At 36.1% G+C, this 20,592-nt stretch overlaps 2 protein-coding genes across 2 annotated transcripts; both read left to right on the plus strand.

Moving 5' to 3' along the window:
- The first annotated feature begins 11,942 nt into the window (after positions 1-11,942).
- Positions 11,943-14,773, plus strand: LOC110863434 (DNA polymerase eta). Its single transcript, XM_022112741.2, has 4 exons — positions 11,943-12,984; positions 13,068-13,576; positions 13,662-14,015; positions 14,079-14,773. Exons 1-4 carry the CDS (start codon positions 12,851-12,853, stop codon positions 14,426-14,428), a joined length of 1,347 nt encoding a protein of 448 aa, XP_021968433.1. The 5' UTR covers positions 11,943-12,850; the 3' UTR covers positions 14,429-14,773.
- A 1,401-nt stretch (positions 14,774-16,174) lies between these two features.
- Positions 16,175-19,528, plus strand: LOC110860938 (protein mesh). Its single transcript, XM_022110056.2, has 2 exons — positions 16,175-16,480; positions 16,593-19,528. The coding sequence occupies exon 2, from the start codon at positions 16,629-16,631 to the stop codon at positions 19,080-19,082; it is 2,454 nt and encodes an 817-aa protein (XP_021965748.1). The 5' UTR covers positions 16,175-16,480; positions 16,593-16,628; the 3' UTR covers positions 19,083-19,528.
- The last annotated feature ends 1,064 nt before the right edge of the window (positions 19,529-20,592 follow it).

Below are 20,592 nucleotides of genomic sequence, written 5' to 3' on the forward strand. Positions count from 1 at the left end.
GCATGAAGGGACGAACTATGCTCAGCCAGACTTCAACCATTATGTCCGCTGTTGAACGATAAATTTGTAAAACTAAAATTCATTGATCGTATTATGATTAGATAAACGTTACTTTACCATTTATCAAGAGAACACGACTGACTACCTGCGATGAGAAACCAAAAATCATGTAAACCCTAATATTCTGGGTAAAACTATGTAATAAATTCAGCTTACACCAGGGTAATAATTTTCGAAACTGTAAGCCATCAAGTACAGGTATTGTAAAGCTGAAAGATAACAATTAATTATATACATATGCATACTTGACTAATATATAGAATTGCAATGAAAATATTATGTACTTCTGAAGCTTGCCAGTTGTCGGAGTTGCAAATTTTCTACGTCACATATAATGATATATTGCACGGAGGTGGTTCTTCTTGGATTTTGGGACCAATTCATCTCTACTTGTTCCACAGCTTGCAAACCATGCTCCCACATTTGTCCCTGGTACTGGTCAAATTTATGCTTATCTCCACTCTTTTCGATGTAAGTGCGGATATCCCAATTGCCGAATGACATCAGCATTACTGTAAACGATACAGTAGTGTTAAGCTTATTGTCAGTTGGTCATTTTCAAAAAAGAGTATTTAAAAACGCTGAATAGCGTTTTCGAATTTTCTTACCCGGGTCTCCATTTCTAGCAAATCCTGAAACATTGTACCAAAATTTTTGTAAAAACTTTGGGTTTGGAGGATGCATTCTTAATTGATCCATTTGAGTTTCTTTCCTCCATTTGACGTGCTACGATTTTATTTAAAAATAATTAGCAATTGCATACATATACTCGCATTTAGATACTAAATGTGGATTTTTAGATATAGTTTACTGCTTTGATTCCTTTCTCAGCTGAAGTAACATTCATGTTATGAAATCGTAGCCATCTTAGCATTGTTGTGGGTCCTTTGGCATGTTCATTCCACATTATATTACTGACACGAGATTGCAACTGTATTTAAAAAATTAATAATAACAATTGACTATAATTATTCGTACATAGAATTAAACTGATTAATATTGAGCATACTCGTGACACCTTCGTAAATTTGGGAAAATTAGGCCTATCGACATACATTAATTGACAAATTAGTGAGATTTTCGTAAAAAAGTTTGGGATTTTTGTTCTCGATTTTGTCCAACAAATAGGAATGTTTTAATTTTTTAAGCTTGTCTTGCAAACTTTTGCTAAATGAGTTGTGATTCGTCGCGAGTATGCCCATTGTGAAACATTTAGATATTAATTTATTTTTGCATGCGTTTTCACCTCTCTCACTGCACCCACTTCATTTTTAGTCGGTCCTGGAAATAGAATTTGACTAGATTTCGTGACACTTACGTCTCCAAAACTTTGTAAGATAGAATAAATTGCTATGCCAGTTAATATCATGTTTTTCGATATTCTGAATTAAAGCACTCGGCAGTTATGGACGACGTTCTTTATTTTTTAATGAATGAGTACAAGCACTTTTAAATTTATTACTTAGAAATATTTAACTGCATTTAAGCAAGTAAAATTCTTCTTAATATCAAAATTAATCCAGTATTTCTTGTGATTGAGGAGTGAAATTTGGTAATTGAATGAATGACCAACTTCATTAATAAGTAAGGATGCGAGGAGAATAGACCAAAGTAGCATCTAATGTATTCATGTTTCATGTACTTACTCAAGCCGAAAACTTCTGTTTTCAACTTTGCTCAATCAACGCAAGAAGATTATTACCATTACCTTGAATTAATAAACTACAATATTGGACAATATTCCTTAGGAAACTTTGTACTCATTCATAAATACCTATCTATTTGTACCCTGCTTTAGTTATGTCCTCGTAAAAATAAATATGTACATGGCTACGATTTGCTGAATTGAATTGTAATAGAATTTTGTTTGTTATTTAAATACACAATAAGATTCCTCTACTTAAATAAATCCTCTTTTCAGTCTTAATTAGAGTTTTAGTGTATTTCTATTATTTTTGTTTAATCTGTCTCAAAAGGGAGAATTTAGCATTGAATACCTCTTTGATTAACATTATTTACATTTGATATGTACAAGAAAAATGCAGATGTATTTAATATTGAATACGTCTGACAATGAGTATTGCATCATGCATACACTGAAGGTAATGTTATTTAACACTCTCGCACCTTAATAACTTTAATGAAATGCAATTTTGACATGAAATTTCTATTTACCCGATATCACATTGGGGGATAAAATAAGACTAAATATTCTTAATAAATAGTCCTCAGTTCAGTGGTCAATTAGACATAGTGACCGATTTAAAAATATGGCATAATATACAAAAATAATTTAGATTAAGTTCATGAACATTATGCGTAAATGTTGATAAGTTATTATTACAGAAATACTCTAAACTCTGTACAAATAAGGGTACGTAGTGTAGAATGGCTATTTAGACTATTTTTTAAATTGAAATTTCATCTAATTTTAAGCAAAGCTAAATCAGATACGTGCAAATAAAATTTTCTACATAAATGCAAACGTTCATAAACGTTACATGCTTTTCCGCAATCATAATTTCGTCCCCTTTATTTAAATTCCTACAATTTAACCCATTTAAATTGGTCGTTTATAAAAAATTGAAGCTATTTGATTTTGTTATTTGATAAAGCATAGCTAATATTTATCTACAATTTCTTGCCAACCGTTAAATCAATGGTCCTTGGCTTAACCAGATTATTCTGCATTAGTAACATATGTGTAGTCAAACTTTAAAAAATGTTAATGACCCGACTTTGGCCGAGTTGCAATTAATAATCGAACAATTCCCCTTGCAATCGAAATCATGTACCTTAACAGTGTTTTTGGCTTAACTGCGTAAAATATTCCAAACATTATGCCGATTGGCTTACAAGATTTAACAACCCTTTTAAAATACTCTTCATTAACACCACTCATTTCCTTCGTCCAATGTCGATGTCGCCAAGACTTGTGAATACATTTTCTCGAAATAAACTGCACATTCCCAAACGTGAGGAGAAGGGAACACATGACAAAGTTCATGACACTCATGGTCCCCGACATTCCGAACTGAATGACGGGATGGATCACTGTGTGGTAGCGAATGAGAATGAACACGGTCCCAATGATGACTCTCGTAATGAGGAACTGCATTGGGAGAAAGTAATGTCCTGTTGCTTGCTGAAATTGCGTTTGCAAAATTTGTATGCATCGAAAGTGCAGGATTAAGTTACGACCTGTCCTCAGTCTCGGAGACGTCCATGGTTTCTTAAGATTTAAGCTGTTGGAATGAAGTTTTTTGATATTTTAGCTGTCATATTAAACTCTGCATACTTCACTCCTTGCTAACTTACGCCATAGTTAAGTTATAACATTGGCGCAAGTTACCAATGAATGAAGTATACGTAAACACACCTTAAGGTTTAGGACTTACAATAATTGGCCATGAATCCTCCCAAGTACGACAGGAATATATAGTGTGGCTAAAATGTAGAATTTTGCGCTCTCCCAAGATTTTGAGACAATTAAGTAATAGAAAATTGCACTCAATATCGACGTAACGAGACGAACGGTGGGGCTACTGGTAAGAAAATGTGACGCTGGTGATGGAGCAACTGCAGGATTAAGGACAGCCATCACTGCCGTGAGAATAGGTAACACACGCCCAGTTTTGACCATGAGGGTTAATGAAAGCCGAGTATGTTTGGATAACTGGAGTTCTTTCATCACCCCGAAGGTCCTTATTCGATCGGTGAAGAAGTCGTCTGCCGCATAGCTCGGAAATGTCACTGTCGATAAAAATAATATCAATAAATGTGCATGTGTAATAAATTTATTTGAAAAATAGACCGACGCTATTTGACAATTACCAGAAATGTGTTCCACATAGTTTATGAAGGAGTTCACCACGGCTGGGATTTCGTACATTCCGAGGACGGTAAGAACGTGCAGCAACATTTCAGCAGCTGCAGTAAATCCAACGGTAACACACAAATTGAAATCGAGTATCTGTTTGAACGGAGTGGTCCCATCATTGTGCATGTGATGATACAACCAGAGTCCTTTCACCAGCACGAATCCAATATAAATGGTCATCATTGTCATGAATAACTGCCACTTTTTAATTTGTGCTGAATTTTTAGACACTTTAACGCGATTTTCCTCCACGACGAATGGTAACGCATTACTTTTCTCAGCATCTTGGACAGATTGTAACCACTGTTCTAAGTCCATGGTGAAATCTTCACGTTTACGTTTCCGTTTCGTTGTGCGGACTGAACGCTTGCCCTTTATGCTAAACGAGCTCATCGCAAAAGGAGTTTTATCTATATTTCGTTAAGTTATTACTTCAGATTTAGGCCTGAAAAACATTGGCAGATAATAGTTGAGGAACGAGTTTTATATAATACTTACGGGGGCGGTTATTCTGTTTGAATTATTGGCTTATATCAATATCATAAATAATAATTCATATGCAATAGAGTAATTTTCGTATTAGGTACGTGGTCCTTTGCAGGTATACTTTTATATATGTCCATTGGGTGTATGTTCATCCGATTCCGTTGGGGTTCTCCTTCATCAATTTGACATTTGATGCCTAATTTTTTGATTTGGTCCACATTAAATTACCATTGATTCCAGAATGACAGGGATTAGCGTTTGAAAAAGTGGTGCTTGATTTTTAAAGCATACCAAGGCTCTCATAAATTGTATGTATTTTTTACGAATTATGCCATAAATTTTCATAATTTTTGATACTAGAAATTTAACAGTTTAACAACATATTGACAAAGGAATAAATAACACACTAACTTTCGTTGGCAGTATTCTGTGACATATCGTATACGTATATCTTGTACGTAGACATGCATACATTCATATCTATGTACATATTCTGCTAGATGTCTATGATTTGCAGAAGCCTTATCCAATTCAATGCGATTGATTTGCTACTACATAACTCGAAAAATCGTTCATATAATAACAGGTCGATAGTGCAGGTTATTTTTAAGCAAGGTAATGCAGGGTTCACAGAAGAATTTTGTATTTTTAGAGTATGCATATATTGGGAATATATTTCAAATATGCATGTTGGGTACATTGAAATCGTGTTGTGACATGTAGAGATAACCATGGAGTCAGTTGGAGTGGTGATGTAATGTAGTGCAAGTAAAAAGTCCATGCATTATATATTAGAGAGTTGGAGATTCCTTGTACTCTGACTGTAGACTGTACTGTGGACTCTAGATGATGACGTCATCAGCTTTTTGTACTAATTCTACAGTCTACAGTAGACAAATTGAAACACGGGCTCAATTTGTACTACTGTGGAAAAATCAAGGGTTGGCAACTAGGATATCTCTAGAACGCCTCAATGTAATCAGACGCCGTTTTCGCCATTTTGCTTCTAATTTTTGACCCTAGGTCGAGTTCGAAGATGGGCTCCCTGTGGTCAAGGTCAAGGTCACCCTGGCGTGAAGTAAACGCAAAATTGTACCTTAATTTTCATATGCGGTATCATTTTAAAGGAAATTTCACCAAGAATTTATAGTCGTCAATACTTTTGACCTACGACCAACCAATGACCGAAAGGACGAGGTCAAAGGTCGCAATTTAAGTGTCGACTGTTTTAGACGTGTATTAAGGCGAGAATTTAAGAAATCTGCATAGCTTTAACGTATGAAGACCCCGTGACCATGTTCACGAGGTCAAAGGTCAAAAATGTTAATATTTTATTTCAACCGTTGCAGACGTAGTTCACTTTGAAGCGAGGAGTTCAGAAATTACTATCATTTCGGCTTATATCAGCCTGGTGACCGTTTTAATCGAGGTCAAGGGTAAAAAATTTCGACTTTTTGGTTTGATCGTTTTAAACGCACATGTTGGAGGGATTCTCATTTTGTATATCATGAGTTGATTTGTCTCAATTTTTGACTCATCTATTTCGCGGAGTTTTACAATACAATTTTTTCAGAGTACAAAATAATGAAATTCTCCAGGTCTTTTGATTTTTGTACTAATTTTGGTATTGTACTGTAGTCACAGTACAGTACAAGTAAAAGTACAAAAAATCTCCAACTCTCTATTAAGCCCAAAAATACGAGGTGCTCGTAGAGAACAATGTTTGCAGTTTTACTAATCTGAGCTAGATATGTACTTGTCATCAGTAATGTGCAATTCCGCTAAAAATAAGAATTTAATGCTTGGCATGGAATTCCAACTTGTCAAATTGAAGTTGTAAATGTTCATGCACCGTGCATGTTGTTAAATAAAATTTTACCGTGTCATCATATGTACAATTACTTAAATAAATACTGGGGTCCACTTTGTACAAACAATTGGCGACATAGTGCAATATACGTACATATTTTTGCACATCTTTTCATACAAGTGTCATTCCATGAAACAAACTTTATGGGCTAATGGGCACAGTGCACAATATCCAATTAATTACAGAAGTAGTGTAACTTACTTTTAGTTAGCATGTACATACAGCCTGTAGCAAGGGATGCTTTAATTTGCTATTGCTATAAATTTTAATTTGAGGAAAGTATTACCTGTTGTGAGGAACATTAGTTTTACTAATCCTAAGTTTAACAAGGTCATTATTGTGAGTTGCAGCCATTAATGGTATGTCTATTCCATCGGCTTTGATAGCTTGTCTGGACGATTATATATGTAGGTAAGTCTTACAACGGACGCATGAAAAATTTATGATATGTATTTATAATTCATCGTTAATGCCTCATTTCCTGTTAGGAACTTTTATTTTGCATTTTTTATTGATTTGTTTCTTGTTTTAAATCAAGGTCATAAAATTCAGGTTTAGCTAATAAACTTCTACTACTACTATTAATACTACATATGTATCTCCCCTATCTGGTAATTGCAGTGACAACATGTATGCGACCCTACCGCGTTGGTGATAGCGCCTGTCACCGCACGTTAATAAAATCGTTATCCGTCACCAATACGCTATCATTTAGACAGTATTTATATCTTTCTGACATCAATATTTGCTTAAATTGTTTATCGCAATTAGCAGTCTAACGGTTCCTCTCACAATGGAAATTAAGTACACTAAAATAGCCTGAGGTTTTACAACATAAAATATCCCGAACCTTATCCCAATTGGCTTACATGATTTAACAAATCGCTTCATGTATGCTTCATTTTCTGCTGGGCTAAAACTCTGCCAATGTCGATGCCTCCAAGATGCGATACATTTATTCGAGACAAACTGCACTTTCGATAACACCATTAAGAGTGCCAGTATTATAGAATTCTGCACCATCAGAACTCCAAGCATGACAAAAGTGAGGAGGGGATGGAGGACCTGGTGATACTTGACGAGACAAAATATAATTCCAATAACGGCCCTCGATATGATGATCTGATTTGGGAGGAAGTACTTGCCAAAGATGCTTTGGTATCTATTTTGCAGTATTCGTAAAGTTCGAACGTGAATGTGGAGATCAGGCAGTTTTCGGAGACGTTGCGACGTCCATGACAATTTTAGGAGCAAACTATGAAAATCGAACAATTTTGTACACAAAAATAAAATAAGTTACCAATTAACATAAAATATATGTAATTGCCTACCACATTTGTCCATGAATTTTCCCAAGCACCCACGGGACATAGATAACTATCGGAATAATGAATTGGGAGCTTTCCACGTTTTGTCGCATCATCCAATAAAACAGGGCTGCCGATGCAACCGTTGTCGATATTCGTATAGGTCTTGGGCACTCCGTAAACATGGAGGAGGGCGATGGGGCAATATCCGGGTTAATTAGAATTATGATCGGAGTTAGGGTTGCTGATATCGAAATCCATTTTAAAGAAACTTTGTACATTAGTCGAACCCGAGGGGATAATAGTAACTCCTTCATTATTTTGAGTGGTGGATAAAAATCCGATTTGTTCCCTGTTTTTCCGAAGAGCTCTAAAAAATTTGGAACATTTATGGTTTATTTCATACGCGATGACTAACTCTCTTAAGATTAGCGTAATCTTACTTGTAAACAATTCCAGGTATTCAAAAAATGAATTTGCTAAAATCGTAACGTCATCAATGTTGCGTAGGACCATCAAATGTGCTAGAAAAAGTATAGATGATGCTAATCCCCAAGTCAAACAGAGACTCAAGTCTATAATCAACCATAAGGGAAGATTTTGCTCTGATCTTGCCTTTAAGTAGAGAAAGTAAGATTTTGCGAAAACAAATATCAAGTAGCAAATCAATGTTATGATAAACGAATACCATAAATGCATTCGTCTTTGACTTCGTGTAACAAAAATTCTATTGTTGTATACAACAAAAGGCAGTGCACCGCAACGTCCTGAACTATGGGCAGCATTTAATATTTCAATGACACCCATTTTTAATAGATGGAGAATTTTAAAATTTTAAAATAAGCAACATAAAGTCGATTTTAGTTCTATAAATGTGTGAACGTATAGCTCTAACAGAAATTAAAAAATTTTCATATGACTATCTGGTACAAGCTGTATTTTCACTGCACAGGTACTTTCGCTGAGACATCAAAAAACGTCAACAGTTCTGCGATTTATTAAAATTTTATCAAATTGGCTCAAATTACTGCTACAGAGTAGTTTTGTAGTAATACCAGATTTATCCGTTTATTTCGTTATACACGTGATTTATTGCCTAAAGTCTAGAATTATCGGAATAAAGGTCAGACAAAATATTTTGTGTTTCAGCCCACTCAAATTCTACCGTTGACTAATACCAGGATTTCGATCGGACAATTATCAACAAGACCAATGTATAGTTCCATTAAATATATGTATGACACTCACAATTAATAAAATTGAGGTGTATGTGTGCATTTAAGCTTTAAATAGTCTTTGGTAAAAAATATATTTTCTTTCCATTGAAACTGTGGAGCACAACAAGAAATGAGTATATTTGGAAACATGACAGTAACCCTAGGTTAATGAAAAGTCTGGAATTAAAATATAAATTTAGAAATATTCACATCGTATACTTACATAACGAAGAACAAACATATCTATACATACATACTTACATACATACATCGATATGTATGTATATATATACCTATGTATACGTACATATACATGTCTTCAGAACATCATTTCTAGCCGCAAAATTTAATCATTGCATAAGCTATTTACTCCTTATACGCACTTATACAACATGACTACGTAAATATTAATGAGCATATTTTTCAATTTTTTCACAAACTCATGAAAATGAGTGTTGAATAGTACCCAAAAGTTCGAGAAAATAAGGTCAAACTTTTTATTTGAATTTCTATTATATACTCCGTATAAGCATATTATTCAATTATAATTACGTTCAACAACTAACTAACCTTTCTTCCTATACCTTTTTATAATAAATGCGACACCAAATTGTGTCCTAAAGGATCAGATAAAAAAAGAGTAAATAAAGTCAAACTTTTTCTTCGAATTTCCACTAAATGCTCCATGTACGCATACATATTATTCATTAATTAACATGCTTTTCTACGGCAATTAACATCCTTACTGTTCCCCTCGCAATGGAAATGAGAAACATCAGCAAAGTTTTTGGTTTCACACAGTAAAACATTCCGTACCGAATCCCACACGGTTTGTAAGATGCTATGAATCTACGAAAATATTCCTCATCTTCTCCTTTATCTTGGTGCTGCCAATGTCTCCCTTTCCAAGACAAGATGCACTTTTTGGATAAAATTTGCACTCCGGAGAAGATTGTGAGGAGTGAAATAATTAATAGATTTTGTATCCCCATTACGCAAAACATGATTAGCGTTATGAGAGGATGCATTTCCCTCTTGTATTTTATGATGCTGAACATTATGCCAATTATCGACCTCGAAACGATAAACTGGATCGGGATAAAGTAATTGGTGCTGGCATTGTGGAACATACTTAGAAGAATTTGCAACGATCTGATGTGTATCACTATATTGTGATGCTTCCTGAGTTTGTGAGAAGTCCAAGGGATTCGGGGACGTAAACTTAAAAAAAATCAGAATCTTGTACACATTTATTACATGTTTATTCTTTTATCAAGTTGAGACAATACCTTAGTTGGCTATGCATCTTCCCAAAGACCACGGGAATGTATAAAACTCCAAGGATGAGAAAATGTGAGCTCTCAAATGCTTGTCGCATAATCCAATAAAAGAATCCGGCAGATAATCCCGCCGTCAAAAGCCTAAATGGTTTCGAACATTGGGCGAATTCAGAGGACGGAGATGGTGCCAATTGAGGGTGAATTAATATTGCTATCGCTGTTAGATATGAACCTACTAGTGTATATTTCATTAGCAATCTAAGCCCATGACGAACCCAGGGAGAGAGTTGTAATTGTTTCATAATCCTGACGTGTCCGTTGTAATTTGTTCTCTTATGCCGTGGATTTTGAAATAGTTCTGGAATTAAAATGCAATATTTTAGTTACTACCATTATGCACGCGTTATTTTAATTTTTTAGCACCGGTAAAGGTTTCGAGGTATTTAGCAAAGGAATTCATCAGTACAGGAATGTTCTTCATTTTTCGTAAAGTCATGGTATGCACAAGTAAAATTATGGAAGATGCAAATCCCCACGTGAGACAAAGATTCAAATCCAGAATCATTAAGATTTGGGGCTTTTCCTGTGCCTTCAATTGACGGTAAAGACCATAAGATTTCACTAGAGCGAATACAGTGTAAACGGCCAAAGAGAACACGTACGTCTTCCATAATCTGATTTGTCTCACATTTCCCGTGACGACTATTCTATTCTCTCGCACCGCGAATGGGAGAGCGCTATACTTGCTGGCGCTTCTTACAGCCCTTAACCACTCATCGACACCCATTGTACTTAAGAAATAAGAAAATGAGCTTCTGATTAGACCGATCCAACTTCAAGAATGCAGAAAGGAGAATGAAGTTTCTTGATAGCACTGGGTTTTCGAGGCGTAGGTTTTTTGCAATGCGTAATATTTGAACTTTACGCTTTTAATCGAAATAAATTATAGCGAAGATTCACAGACAGAGCTAGTTATGTAGCTAATTTATCATTTCGTTGTCGATTAATTTCGGTTAATGGCTGACATTATTGAATCGTGAGCGGAAACGAAGTAATGCTATAGGATTTATTTATTTGTCTCATCTTGTAAAAACCCTAAATTCTCATAAATACATATTTATATCACGGCAGGAAATTAACCGACAGTGGTTTTTTTCACGTCCAAAGCTGTGGGACTATATACTTTTATATGGATGGTATACCTACATATTAATATAATTAAGGAACCCAGGTTTACTTAATTACAGATGTTTTTATTACGTACCACATAATTTACTTTCCATTCGGTTTTATAAAGACGATTATAAATATTTCAAATGAGTGGACAAAACACTTTACCTGACGTCAATATCACAATTGAAAATTCATATATGACGCTGTAATAGCATAACAAATACCTGCAATTTTCGGATAATTCTATTTTTTGGTATTCAAATATCTGGAGCACCATATCGTTAAAATTTAAACATGCATATTCTATAGAATAAATATGCTCGAGGCGTACTCATTCAATAAACAAGTCGGTCCTTGAGTTGTTTAATATGTAGCAAGCTAAATAGAAATTCTTGCAGAAATGACAAATACATGAATACCTTGGCTTCATTTTTAGACGACGTATGTATGTGACAACGAAATACATACGTAACATTGCTTTATGATTATATGTACATATTTACATGCATACGCAGGCATATACATATATCACACCTTATGTAATACATAAACATAAGAATTGAACTTATGCACATCTGTTGCATTTTTTGTTGCATTATTAAACCACACGTCTCCTCTCCGGCTAAGATGTTGTACATGTGTATTACATTTGTAATGTTGTAACATTTAAGATCTCGCACTGTAGTAGTGCTACAAATATTGAAATCTTGTTATGAAAAACTTGAAGCAATAATTTGTAACCTCTTTTTTAATAATATAATTTAATTTGTCAACCACCGCAATGCAACTTTATACGCGTTTGCGTATAAAGAACTCGATCCATACAAACATAACAAATTCGGGTACAATCCGAGCTACACACGGGATGCGAATACTTAAAATCCGGGCAACAAGAAATTGCATTCATTCATTTGCACATTTCGCATGACAACAGGCACTTCATGGAAAATTGCACCGGAAGAAACAGTTTTTAAAACATTTAAATAAATACACCCTTCGAAATCCAGCATTAAACGGTGTTCATATATAACTCTACAAAAGTGGTAATAATAAGCAATATATGTAGTAATGTGTACCCCGGTATTAAAGTTATACCATATCGGTGGGTAGAAAAAGTTCAGAAATAAATCAAATACTACATACATACACACTGACCTATATATGAAGATACAGACTTGCATCTACATAGTTATAGTTTATTGATGTGATATCAATTTGCGAAAACCGCATGGCTCTATCGTGAATGACTCATAGCTTCATAACCATAGCATGTAGACGGACCAACGGAAATACGAAGGACATACATATGTACAGTATGTAATGGAAAGTGGTTTCATCAATTAATAATATATGTGTGTATGTATACTGAATCTTTATAATGCCCAATCATAATCTCTCCCATATCAGAATTGCCTTGTTATCTATTTTAACAAAAACGTTTTTCTTGAGTTTTAAGAGTTCATCAATTCCATAAAATTATTTATTAGCAGTGCTAATATCCTAACTTTAAAGTAATTTGTTCTTACTAACACCAAACAAACTGATTTTTAACTAAACAACCACTAACAACTTTGAACATGAGTACCTGTCGCGTAATAGCAGTGATAGATGCTGACCACTTTGAAGTGCAAGTGTATCAAAAAATGGAAGTGTGGGCATACACCATAGGAAAACCTTGTGTTGTGGCTCTAAGCATTTATAACATGGCCAGGTAATTGACCAATTAATAACTTTACTAATATTTTGTAATCCATAACTGTAGCATTAAACAAAAATAACCCTAATAACTAATAGGATCGTGTCCATATCTCCGGAGGCTAAACAAGCTGGTGTCAGCAGGGACGATAATGTCGGGAGCGCAAGACTGAAGTGTCCTCAACTTATCATTATTCCTAAGAATAAAAAATTTACAAAACCGGACGCTTCACTAACGGACAAATATAGTTACGACATCCGATCCGCAATTTTGACCTTTTGCCGTGAACATCTCCCCGCCGCGATGTGTGAAATTGATCCCATCATCATCGAGAAGGTGGGCAACGACGAGTACTTTTTGGACTTGACACAGCTTGTAACCTCGCTCATTTACGATGGCTTCAATTCACGTATTAACACGGCTGGACGCGTCTTTATGGAAGCGGATGACAGATCGTACCAGGGTCGACAGCTTCATAATCAAATAAGAAGATTTTATTCTCGCGATGAGAACAATAGTGAAGAGGAAACCAGGTTAGCAATCGGATTGGGGATCGTTGAGGAGTTATGCACTTTCGTCACGGAGGAAACTGACATTCTATGCTCTGGTTAGCTTAAACCATTTTAATCTTAATAACTTAATATTAATATTAATTAACGTGCATAGACTAACTATTTATGTACGATTTTCAGGAGGCGTGGGCTCCAACAAGTTACTTGCAAAGCTTGCCTGCAAGAGTCATAAACCATGCGGGGTCACTGCCCTAACTCGGGGGGGATTTAATAGGATTTCTGCAAGTGTCCCATTTCGTGATGTGCCCGGATTTGGTGGCGACCTTGGTGTAGATGTGAAACAAGTATTCGGAGGAATCTTTGTCAATCAACTCCGTTACTGGCTAAGAATCCACGCAAATTTTAATCGGCTCAAAAGCATTGTTGGTGACGAACAAGCTACAACTGCAAAACGCTTGGCACGCGGGGTCTGCCACGAAGAAGTTGAAGACAAGCTAATGTTCAAAGGTCTAAATTGCAGTCGGAACTATTTGAGTATGCTACCATTATTTATTTAAAGTTTTAATGATGAATTTCAAAATTTGCAATGTTTCACAGCTATTAGGACCAAAGGAGACTTTCGGACGGAGCTCAACTACTTGGTGCAAAATATGAAGGAACGTCTTCAGTTAGAAGTGAAGTACAACAAACGCTTCGCAAAGAAGATTAAGGTGGAATATTTCTTGCGCAGAGGTAGACGTCAACGATATTCGTTTCCAATGTATTTTAACCCAACGACCAGCGTCGATTATAACGGAGACGGCAAAATGGATGTAGACTTGGCCGAATTCTTTGCTTCTGCCAGCCAATCTGCAGAAAGGCATGACAACTTTGAAAATCATTTACCAAATATTTGTAAAATAAATTTTTGCGTTACTGACTTTGATAGTTTTGATATAGTTGAGTAAAATGATATTTTTTATATAAATAGCTCACTTTTAAATAGTTTGACATTATTCATAGTAGACAATTGAATAGGATAATTAAAAATAAATTGACGTTTAACTCGTAAAAAATTATATTAATAATACTCTGTACAGCAAAATATCTAGGAAAGCATGACATTTTTTAAACACGACGTTAGCTGAAATTTAGAGATATTCAAAGATATTCAACGATACATAATTTGTTTTTTAACGAAGTAAAGTTCAGTGAAAATTTAATTTAGCGTTTTAGCCGTCAGAAAAAAATATTTTGTATTTATTACCTATGCGCTTTTACCAGCAATAAAAGACATACTCGTTTCATGACAAGTTTTTTGGCACATTTTCACTATTCATGATACTACAAATAGTATGCATGCATTTATATGCATACATATATGTACACATGTACATATGTACATGCCCTTAGTAAAAATTAATATTTAATAATATGGAAAACAAACCAAAATAAGTTGTCCTCTCGATCGGACGGCGTAACCTCATCTGGATTATATAGATAAGTCGCCATAATGAGGAGGCGCTAGAGCCAATAAATATACGTCAGCGTCAAAGTAACACCATTCCAACTTTCAACATCATGAATTAGATTTTCAGTTTTAAACTGACATGTTTCCAGTGAAATTTGCGACCCCCGACGTAAAGGTACTTAAACTCGAGTACATATGACCCAAGTATAGTATTGTATTTATCTTATTCCATGCTCGGAAGCTTCATCAGGTAGGAGTTGTGAAGATGGACATATAGTTGAGTCAGAAATCTGCTGATGCATGTAAATTACTACATACTCGTAAATAAAGACATCTTAGGATTAGAAATGGAACACAGTTCCACGGGAAAGATGCACAAACGTACATTCACGGAAGGAATATATGTAGCAGCCTGTTCTTTCATTTTATTCTTTCCCTCGATAAGCAGACATACGTACGTAATTTACGTCTATACGCTTACATTTTTTCAAATAATATCATAATGGCGAAAATAATGAGATTACTTATATTAGAATTGATGTAAGTATGTAAATAGAAACGAGTGATGGGATTTGCGTGGGTTTAGTATTCAGATAGCAGATTGTATGAAATATGAAACTTGAAATATGAAACTTTTTAATTATATTTTAATCGTTGGATTTGGTCATCAATTACACGCGAATTTGTACATTTAGTGTCATGAACGACCACACAAATATGAAACGCATGCATTGTCAAAAAGAAAGCCGACACCATTGGATTTTTTTACATCCAGTTAGATCACCGAGATATTTAGTTACCTAAAATGAATCATAACCAGAATGAATTTACGTCAGGCAAAGCATGATCATGAATTTAAGTACAACGTAGTCGAACGTTTTATTGTTTTGCTCAACAAATTTTGAATTGAAGTTCTTAGAAATGAGTTATAAAGTAATGCGAATATGATGATTCACATTCCGTTGGTACATGGAGCCCACTAAGAATCCATGTAACTCGATAGGCTTATCATTAGTGGGATGTGTATGTACATATGTGCTTTTACACGGAATTTGTTTCATTAGCAATTACATATGTGCATACACTTCAAAAAATCTCATTTCACAGTCATGTAATTGAACCGAATGATGAACTATGGACAGGAAATGGATGCTTATTTGGTTGGAACTGATAAGAGCGTACCTGTGCATATACATAAAACAATAATTGTCAACGAAATCCATCCATTTGCTATTGAGCTTTGCCCACTTGCAGATAACCAAACTAATATCGCTCTCAACGGAGAGACACGTATCTGACTTTCAAATGAAGACAAATTACTTGTTTCTATTAGTCTGTACCCTATCCCTGATTTTCATCGGGGTTAATGGGAAAGTAGAACTGGCCGACTTCTTCCCATTTGGCGTGGATCATGGAGACAATATAGTTCCGGAGAATGATGATCAATTCGTCAACATTACTTTTTCTCCTGGATCAGTCTTCCCTTTCTTCAATACTACACATAGAAGTTTGTTTGTCAATAATAACGGGGCTATTTCCTTCATAGCAGGTACATATGCATAATATAAATATGTGTAATTATGTAATTTACATAATATGTAAATTAATAATGATGCACTTGAAGTACAATTTTTTGTACAATTTTTTGTCTCATATTTCAGGTGTAAGCCAATTTACCCCGATATGTGGTCCTTTAGATGTCCCCATGGTGGTCCCCTTTTGGTCCGACGTCGACACGAGATTTTTTGGGGGGTCTGTCTTTTACCGTGAATCCACAAATCGGGACGTGCTATCCAAGGCGAGAACCGATGTTGGTCACGCATTCCCAAATCTCGCTCATGTCAACCTTGGATGGATATTTGTCACAACGTGGGACAACGTCTCCTTTTATGGGGCCTCCAACCCAAGCGAAGGATGCGAAGGAAAAAAATAAACGCAACACGTTCCAACTCGCCCTGACCACGGATGGCTTCCACTCATTCGCCATATTTTATTACAACAACATCACTTGGACAACGGGTCACGCCTCAAACGGAAATCCTTGCACTGGACTCGGAGGACAACCCGCAAAAGCAGGATTCGACTATGGAGATGGGTCAACCTTCTACACAATTCCTACCTCTTGCAGCGCAGACGTTATTAATGTGACAGAAACTAGTAATGTTGCTTCTCCTGGAAAGTGGGTGTTCCGAATTGACAACGAGGTGGAACAGGGTGGGTGTGAAGGCGAGGACCTTTCGTCCCTCAGGTTAAGAACGAGCCCCAGTTTCATATCGATATTGGGCCATGTTCCGCTGACTTTGACGGGTCCCTGTTTGTCAAATGCTTCCAGAGTAAATTGTATTTTTCATGATAGAGAGAAGCAAGTGGTTCCAGCAACTGTGGTGGATCCAGCTACGGCGGAGTGTCTCGTCCCTTATCTTTATACGAATGGAAGGGTTACGGTAGAGCTAGAGTATGAAATTCTAATTAATTCCAGCATCGAACATCGAAATGTGTCTGGTTACATTTACACCATTCCACCACCAGATTACAAGCTCAATTTTTCAATTCATGAGATGGGATCGGTTCAGGTAACTTGGGACCCCGAAAATTTTCCCGATGAAGCACTTTTAGAGATGGATGTCGCCCAGTTTAACGGGACTAGCTGGGTTGACCATGGAGTCCTAGTCGTATCTGTACCTAATTCAGGAATTTACGAAGGACCGGTTAACAACGTTAATGTTTTAAGCGGGATAAATCAAACTTTCGTCGCCTCCCTTAAGCCATTGTCAGGTTTTGAGGGACAACATTGGCTTCTTGACAATTATTTGTACTCTGGTCTACTCCACACAAACTATGGCAAAACAGAGAACACTTTTGATGCATGGTGTCAATCATGGTATGAATTAGATCCCGGTCCACCCACTAATATTAGACCTTGTCCCCCATTGTTAGAGCAGGCCCAGCAAGACCTCAATTTTGTGCGGGACACTATTTCCGGTAGTTTGCTCGAGTTTTATCATCCCGGTGCGGAAGCTTCATTCCGAGAAAGGAACCCCATTGGTCAATCTGGACAGCAGTGTATCTACAAAGGGGGGCAAATCCTAATTGGGCCTCCGGGAGGGGGAACGGCTGATTTGTACAGTCCGAACGGGATTCTGGGCATACTTGGTCACCAATGGCATGACGTGCGCCCATGGTTCTACTGCTGCAAGTGGAGTGCCAATCGGGAAGAGTCGTGTAGAAAATATTACGCCAAAAGACCATCCGATGCAGGTACGACTTATGTTCCACCCAGGCCTGGAAATGGGGCTGGTGATCCACACATTACTACCTTTGACTTGTTAACATATACATTTAACGGGGTGGGTGAGTTTTGGATGATTAAGGACACAGGGTTTGGAATGCAGGCTAGGATGGAGCAGTATGTGAACCCAGAGACGCAGGAAGCCATGTATGCCTCAATATTTACGGGGTTTTCATTCCTGGTAAAGGGGGAGGCTCAGGTGGGTGCACAAAATAGTCAGGTCAAAGTTCAGGTCCAACTACTCCCCCAGATTCAGGGTGGAGGAATGCAGGTCCTTTTAGACAGCGTCGCCATTGACTTGTTAAGCGACGATATGGAGCCCCTCACTATTTCTCATTTTGGTGTTTTCATAACCATCCTTGGGAGAAGGCAGGTGACGCTGGCATTCTCCTTGGGCTACACTTTTAATTTCATTTCTTTGGATGGGGTATCCATAAATATTGAGGCTTCAGCCAGTGCCCAACTTCGTGGGTTAGGAAATCCGAGGGGACTTTTAGGTATTTTTGACGGGGACAATGCAAATGATTTGACTGATCCTGACGGAAACATTCTCCCAATTACATCAAACACTGAAACTATTCATCGTAGTTTCGGGACGAAATGGAAGACTACGGAAGCTGATAGTTTGTTCAGCTATAGACCAGGTAAAAGTCATGCCAGCTATCAAAATGAGGGGTTTTTGCCAAGTTTTGGTACCCCAGGTTGGTCCACGTTGCCTGAAAATGTTCGAGAGACATGTGGCAATGATCAGGCTTGTGTTTTTGACTATGTGAACACAGGAAGCATCACGTTTGCCAATAACACGAAACAGGTTGGTTTCGTTTCAACGAAACTTTGGAACTTGTTGAGAAGGTTGTGCTAATGTGTGAGCAACCGTTAAATCCGAAAAATGGGTATTTTTCTGCAGACAATTTTTTTGTCGGGTCTGTAGCTACTTTTCATTGTAATAAGGACAAATCTTATACGCTGGTTGGGAAGAATTCCAGCACCTGTTTGAGTGACGGTGATGGGGACAGAGTGAGATGGTCCAATCCTGTCCCAGAATGTACAGTGACCCAAAGTGGGGACGGGTTCAGAGCTTTGGGCGATAAGTTTCTTTTTTCATTCACTTGCATCCTGATGGTTGTTTCATATGCGATTGGAATTTAAGTAAAGTATAATGCGCTTATAATACTTTAATCTCTTTAATTATCCATAAATAATTAACTGTGATACATAGATAAATAAGTTTAGTTTCAAATTTTCAACATCTAGATAATTATAAATTATAAGTAATAAAATTAAGATTACAGTATGCCAAACGCTAAATATGTGTACGTATAACTAATTATTTTTATTAAAATATTTAGCTGTGATTTTACGATATCCGTGATATACATCATCAACTTTTGTGACATTTATTTTCATGCAATCAGCTTCGTTAGAATACTCGGAGTCGTCGTTTAATGATTTGATATATCAGTAGTAAAAAAATATATAAAACATTCGTCCATACGTATGTACATACACGTTATAATACCAATTTTACAGTGTGCATTTTTATTATAGATGGAACATATATAGATAAATATTTTTAAACCCATGACGTTGAGAAATCAATAAATAGCTACTACAAACTCTGAGCTTTGAAAGCAATAAATTTGCAGGTGAGGAGTGCTTCTTATATAATATTATGCATGCATTTTTTATACCTAATGGAATAAGTAAAAAATTAAATGTCGCGTTTAATAATTCATGGGTTTGTACTAGCTGAGAGTGGCCTAAAAATGCATATTTTAGTGCACCCTTCTTAAATATTTATTGCAAAGCCTTTGTTGTGGTATTTATTTACGCATTGTCCTTGAAAGAAGTCAAACCAACAGCAACCATCGTATTTGAATGTTCATTATCGTTGTCAAAAATTGAGTTATAAGTTTGAAACATTTAAATAAGTATGACAAACAAAATTTTACTGATTTTAATTTCTGCATGTTTCAGATTTTGTGTCACAAGTCCATTGAATTTGCAAGACAGTCTCCTACTTTTCAAAAACTGTCGAATAACTGTTGTTACTGTTGGTACAAATACGGTGGATTTAATTGACAGTAGCATATTTCCAGAAATATCCTCCTTGCAGCTTATTCACTTACAAAAAACACAATTACCTCTAGCTTACATTGGAGAAAATCGATCCGCAGCGTATCCAAGTATCGAGGACACTAGTAAAACAAAAGTTGGATTAAATTGTAAAGCAATTTTATTTTTTGCTAACGATCTCCCAGATTACAATATTCTGATGAAAGCTGCCCGCACAACGAGTCCAAACATTGTATACATCCCGGACCAAAATTGGGTTAACTACTTTCACCGCACTTACATCGGACTAGTTATGA

The sequence above is a fragment of the Folsomia candida genome, unplaced genomic scaffold, assembly GCF_002217175.1.
Source record: "Folsomia candida strain VU population unplaced genomic scaffold, ASM221717v1 Fcan01_Sc001, whole genome shotgun sequence".
Taxonomy (NCBI): Eukaryota; Metazoa; Arthropoda; class Collembola; order Entomobryomorpha; family Isotomidae; genus Folsomia; species Folsomia candida.

What these genes read in the sequence shown, in the direction of transcription:
- LOC110863434 (XM_022112741.2), top strand. Translation starts at nt 12,851, where the DNA reads ATGAGTACCTGTCGCGTAATAGCAGTGATAGATGCTGACCACTTTGAA. An exon ending in AGCATTTATAACATGGCCAG is followed by an intron (nt 12,985 to 13,067) that starts GTAATTGACCAA and finishes AATAACTAATAG; the next exon opens with GATCGTGTCCATATCTCCGG. An exon ending in TTGCAGTCGGAACTATTTGA is followed by an intron (nt 14,016 to 14,078) that starts GTATGCTACCAT and finishes AATGTTTCACAG; the next exon opens with CTATTAGGACCAAAGGAGAC.
- LOC110860938 (XM_022110056.2), top strand. Translation starts at nt 16,629, where the DNA reads ATGTCCCCATGGTGGTCCCCTTTTGGTCCGACGTCGACACGAGATTTT.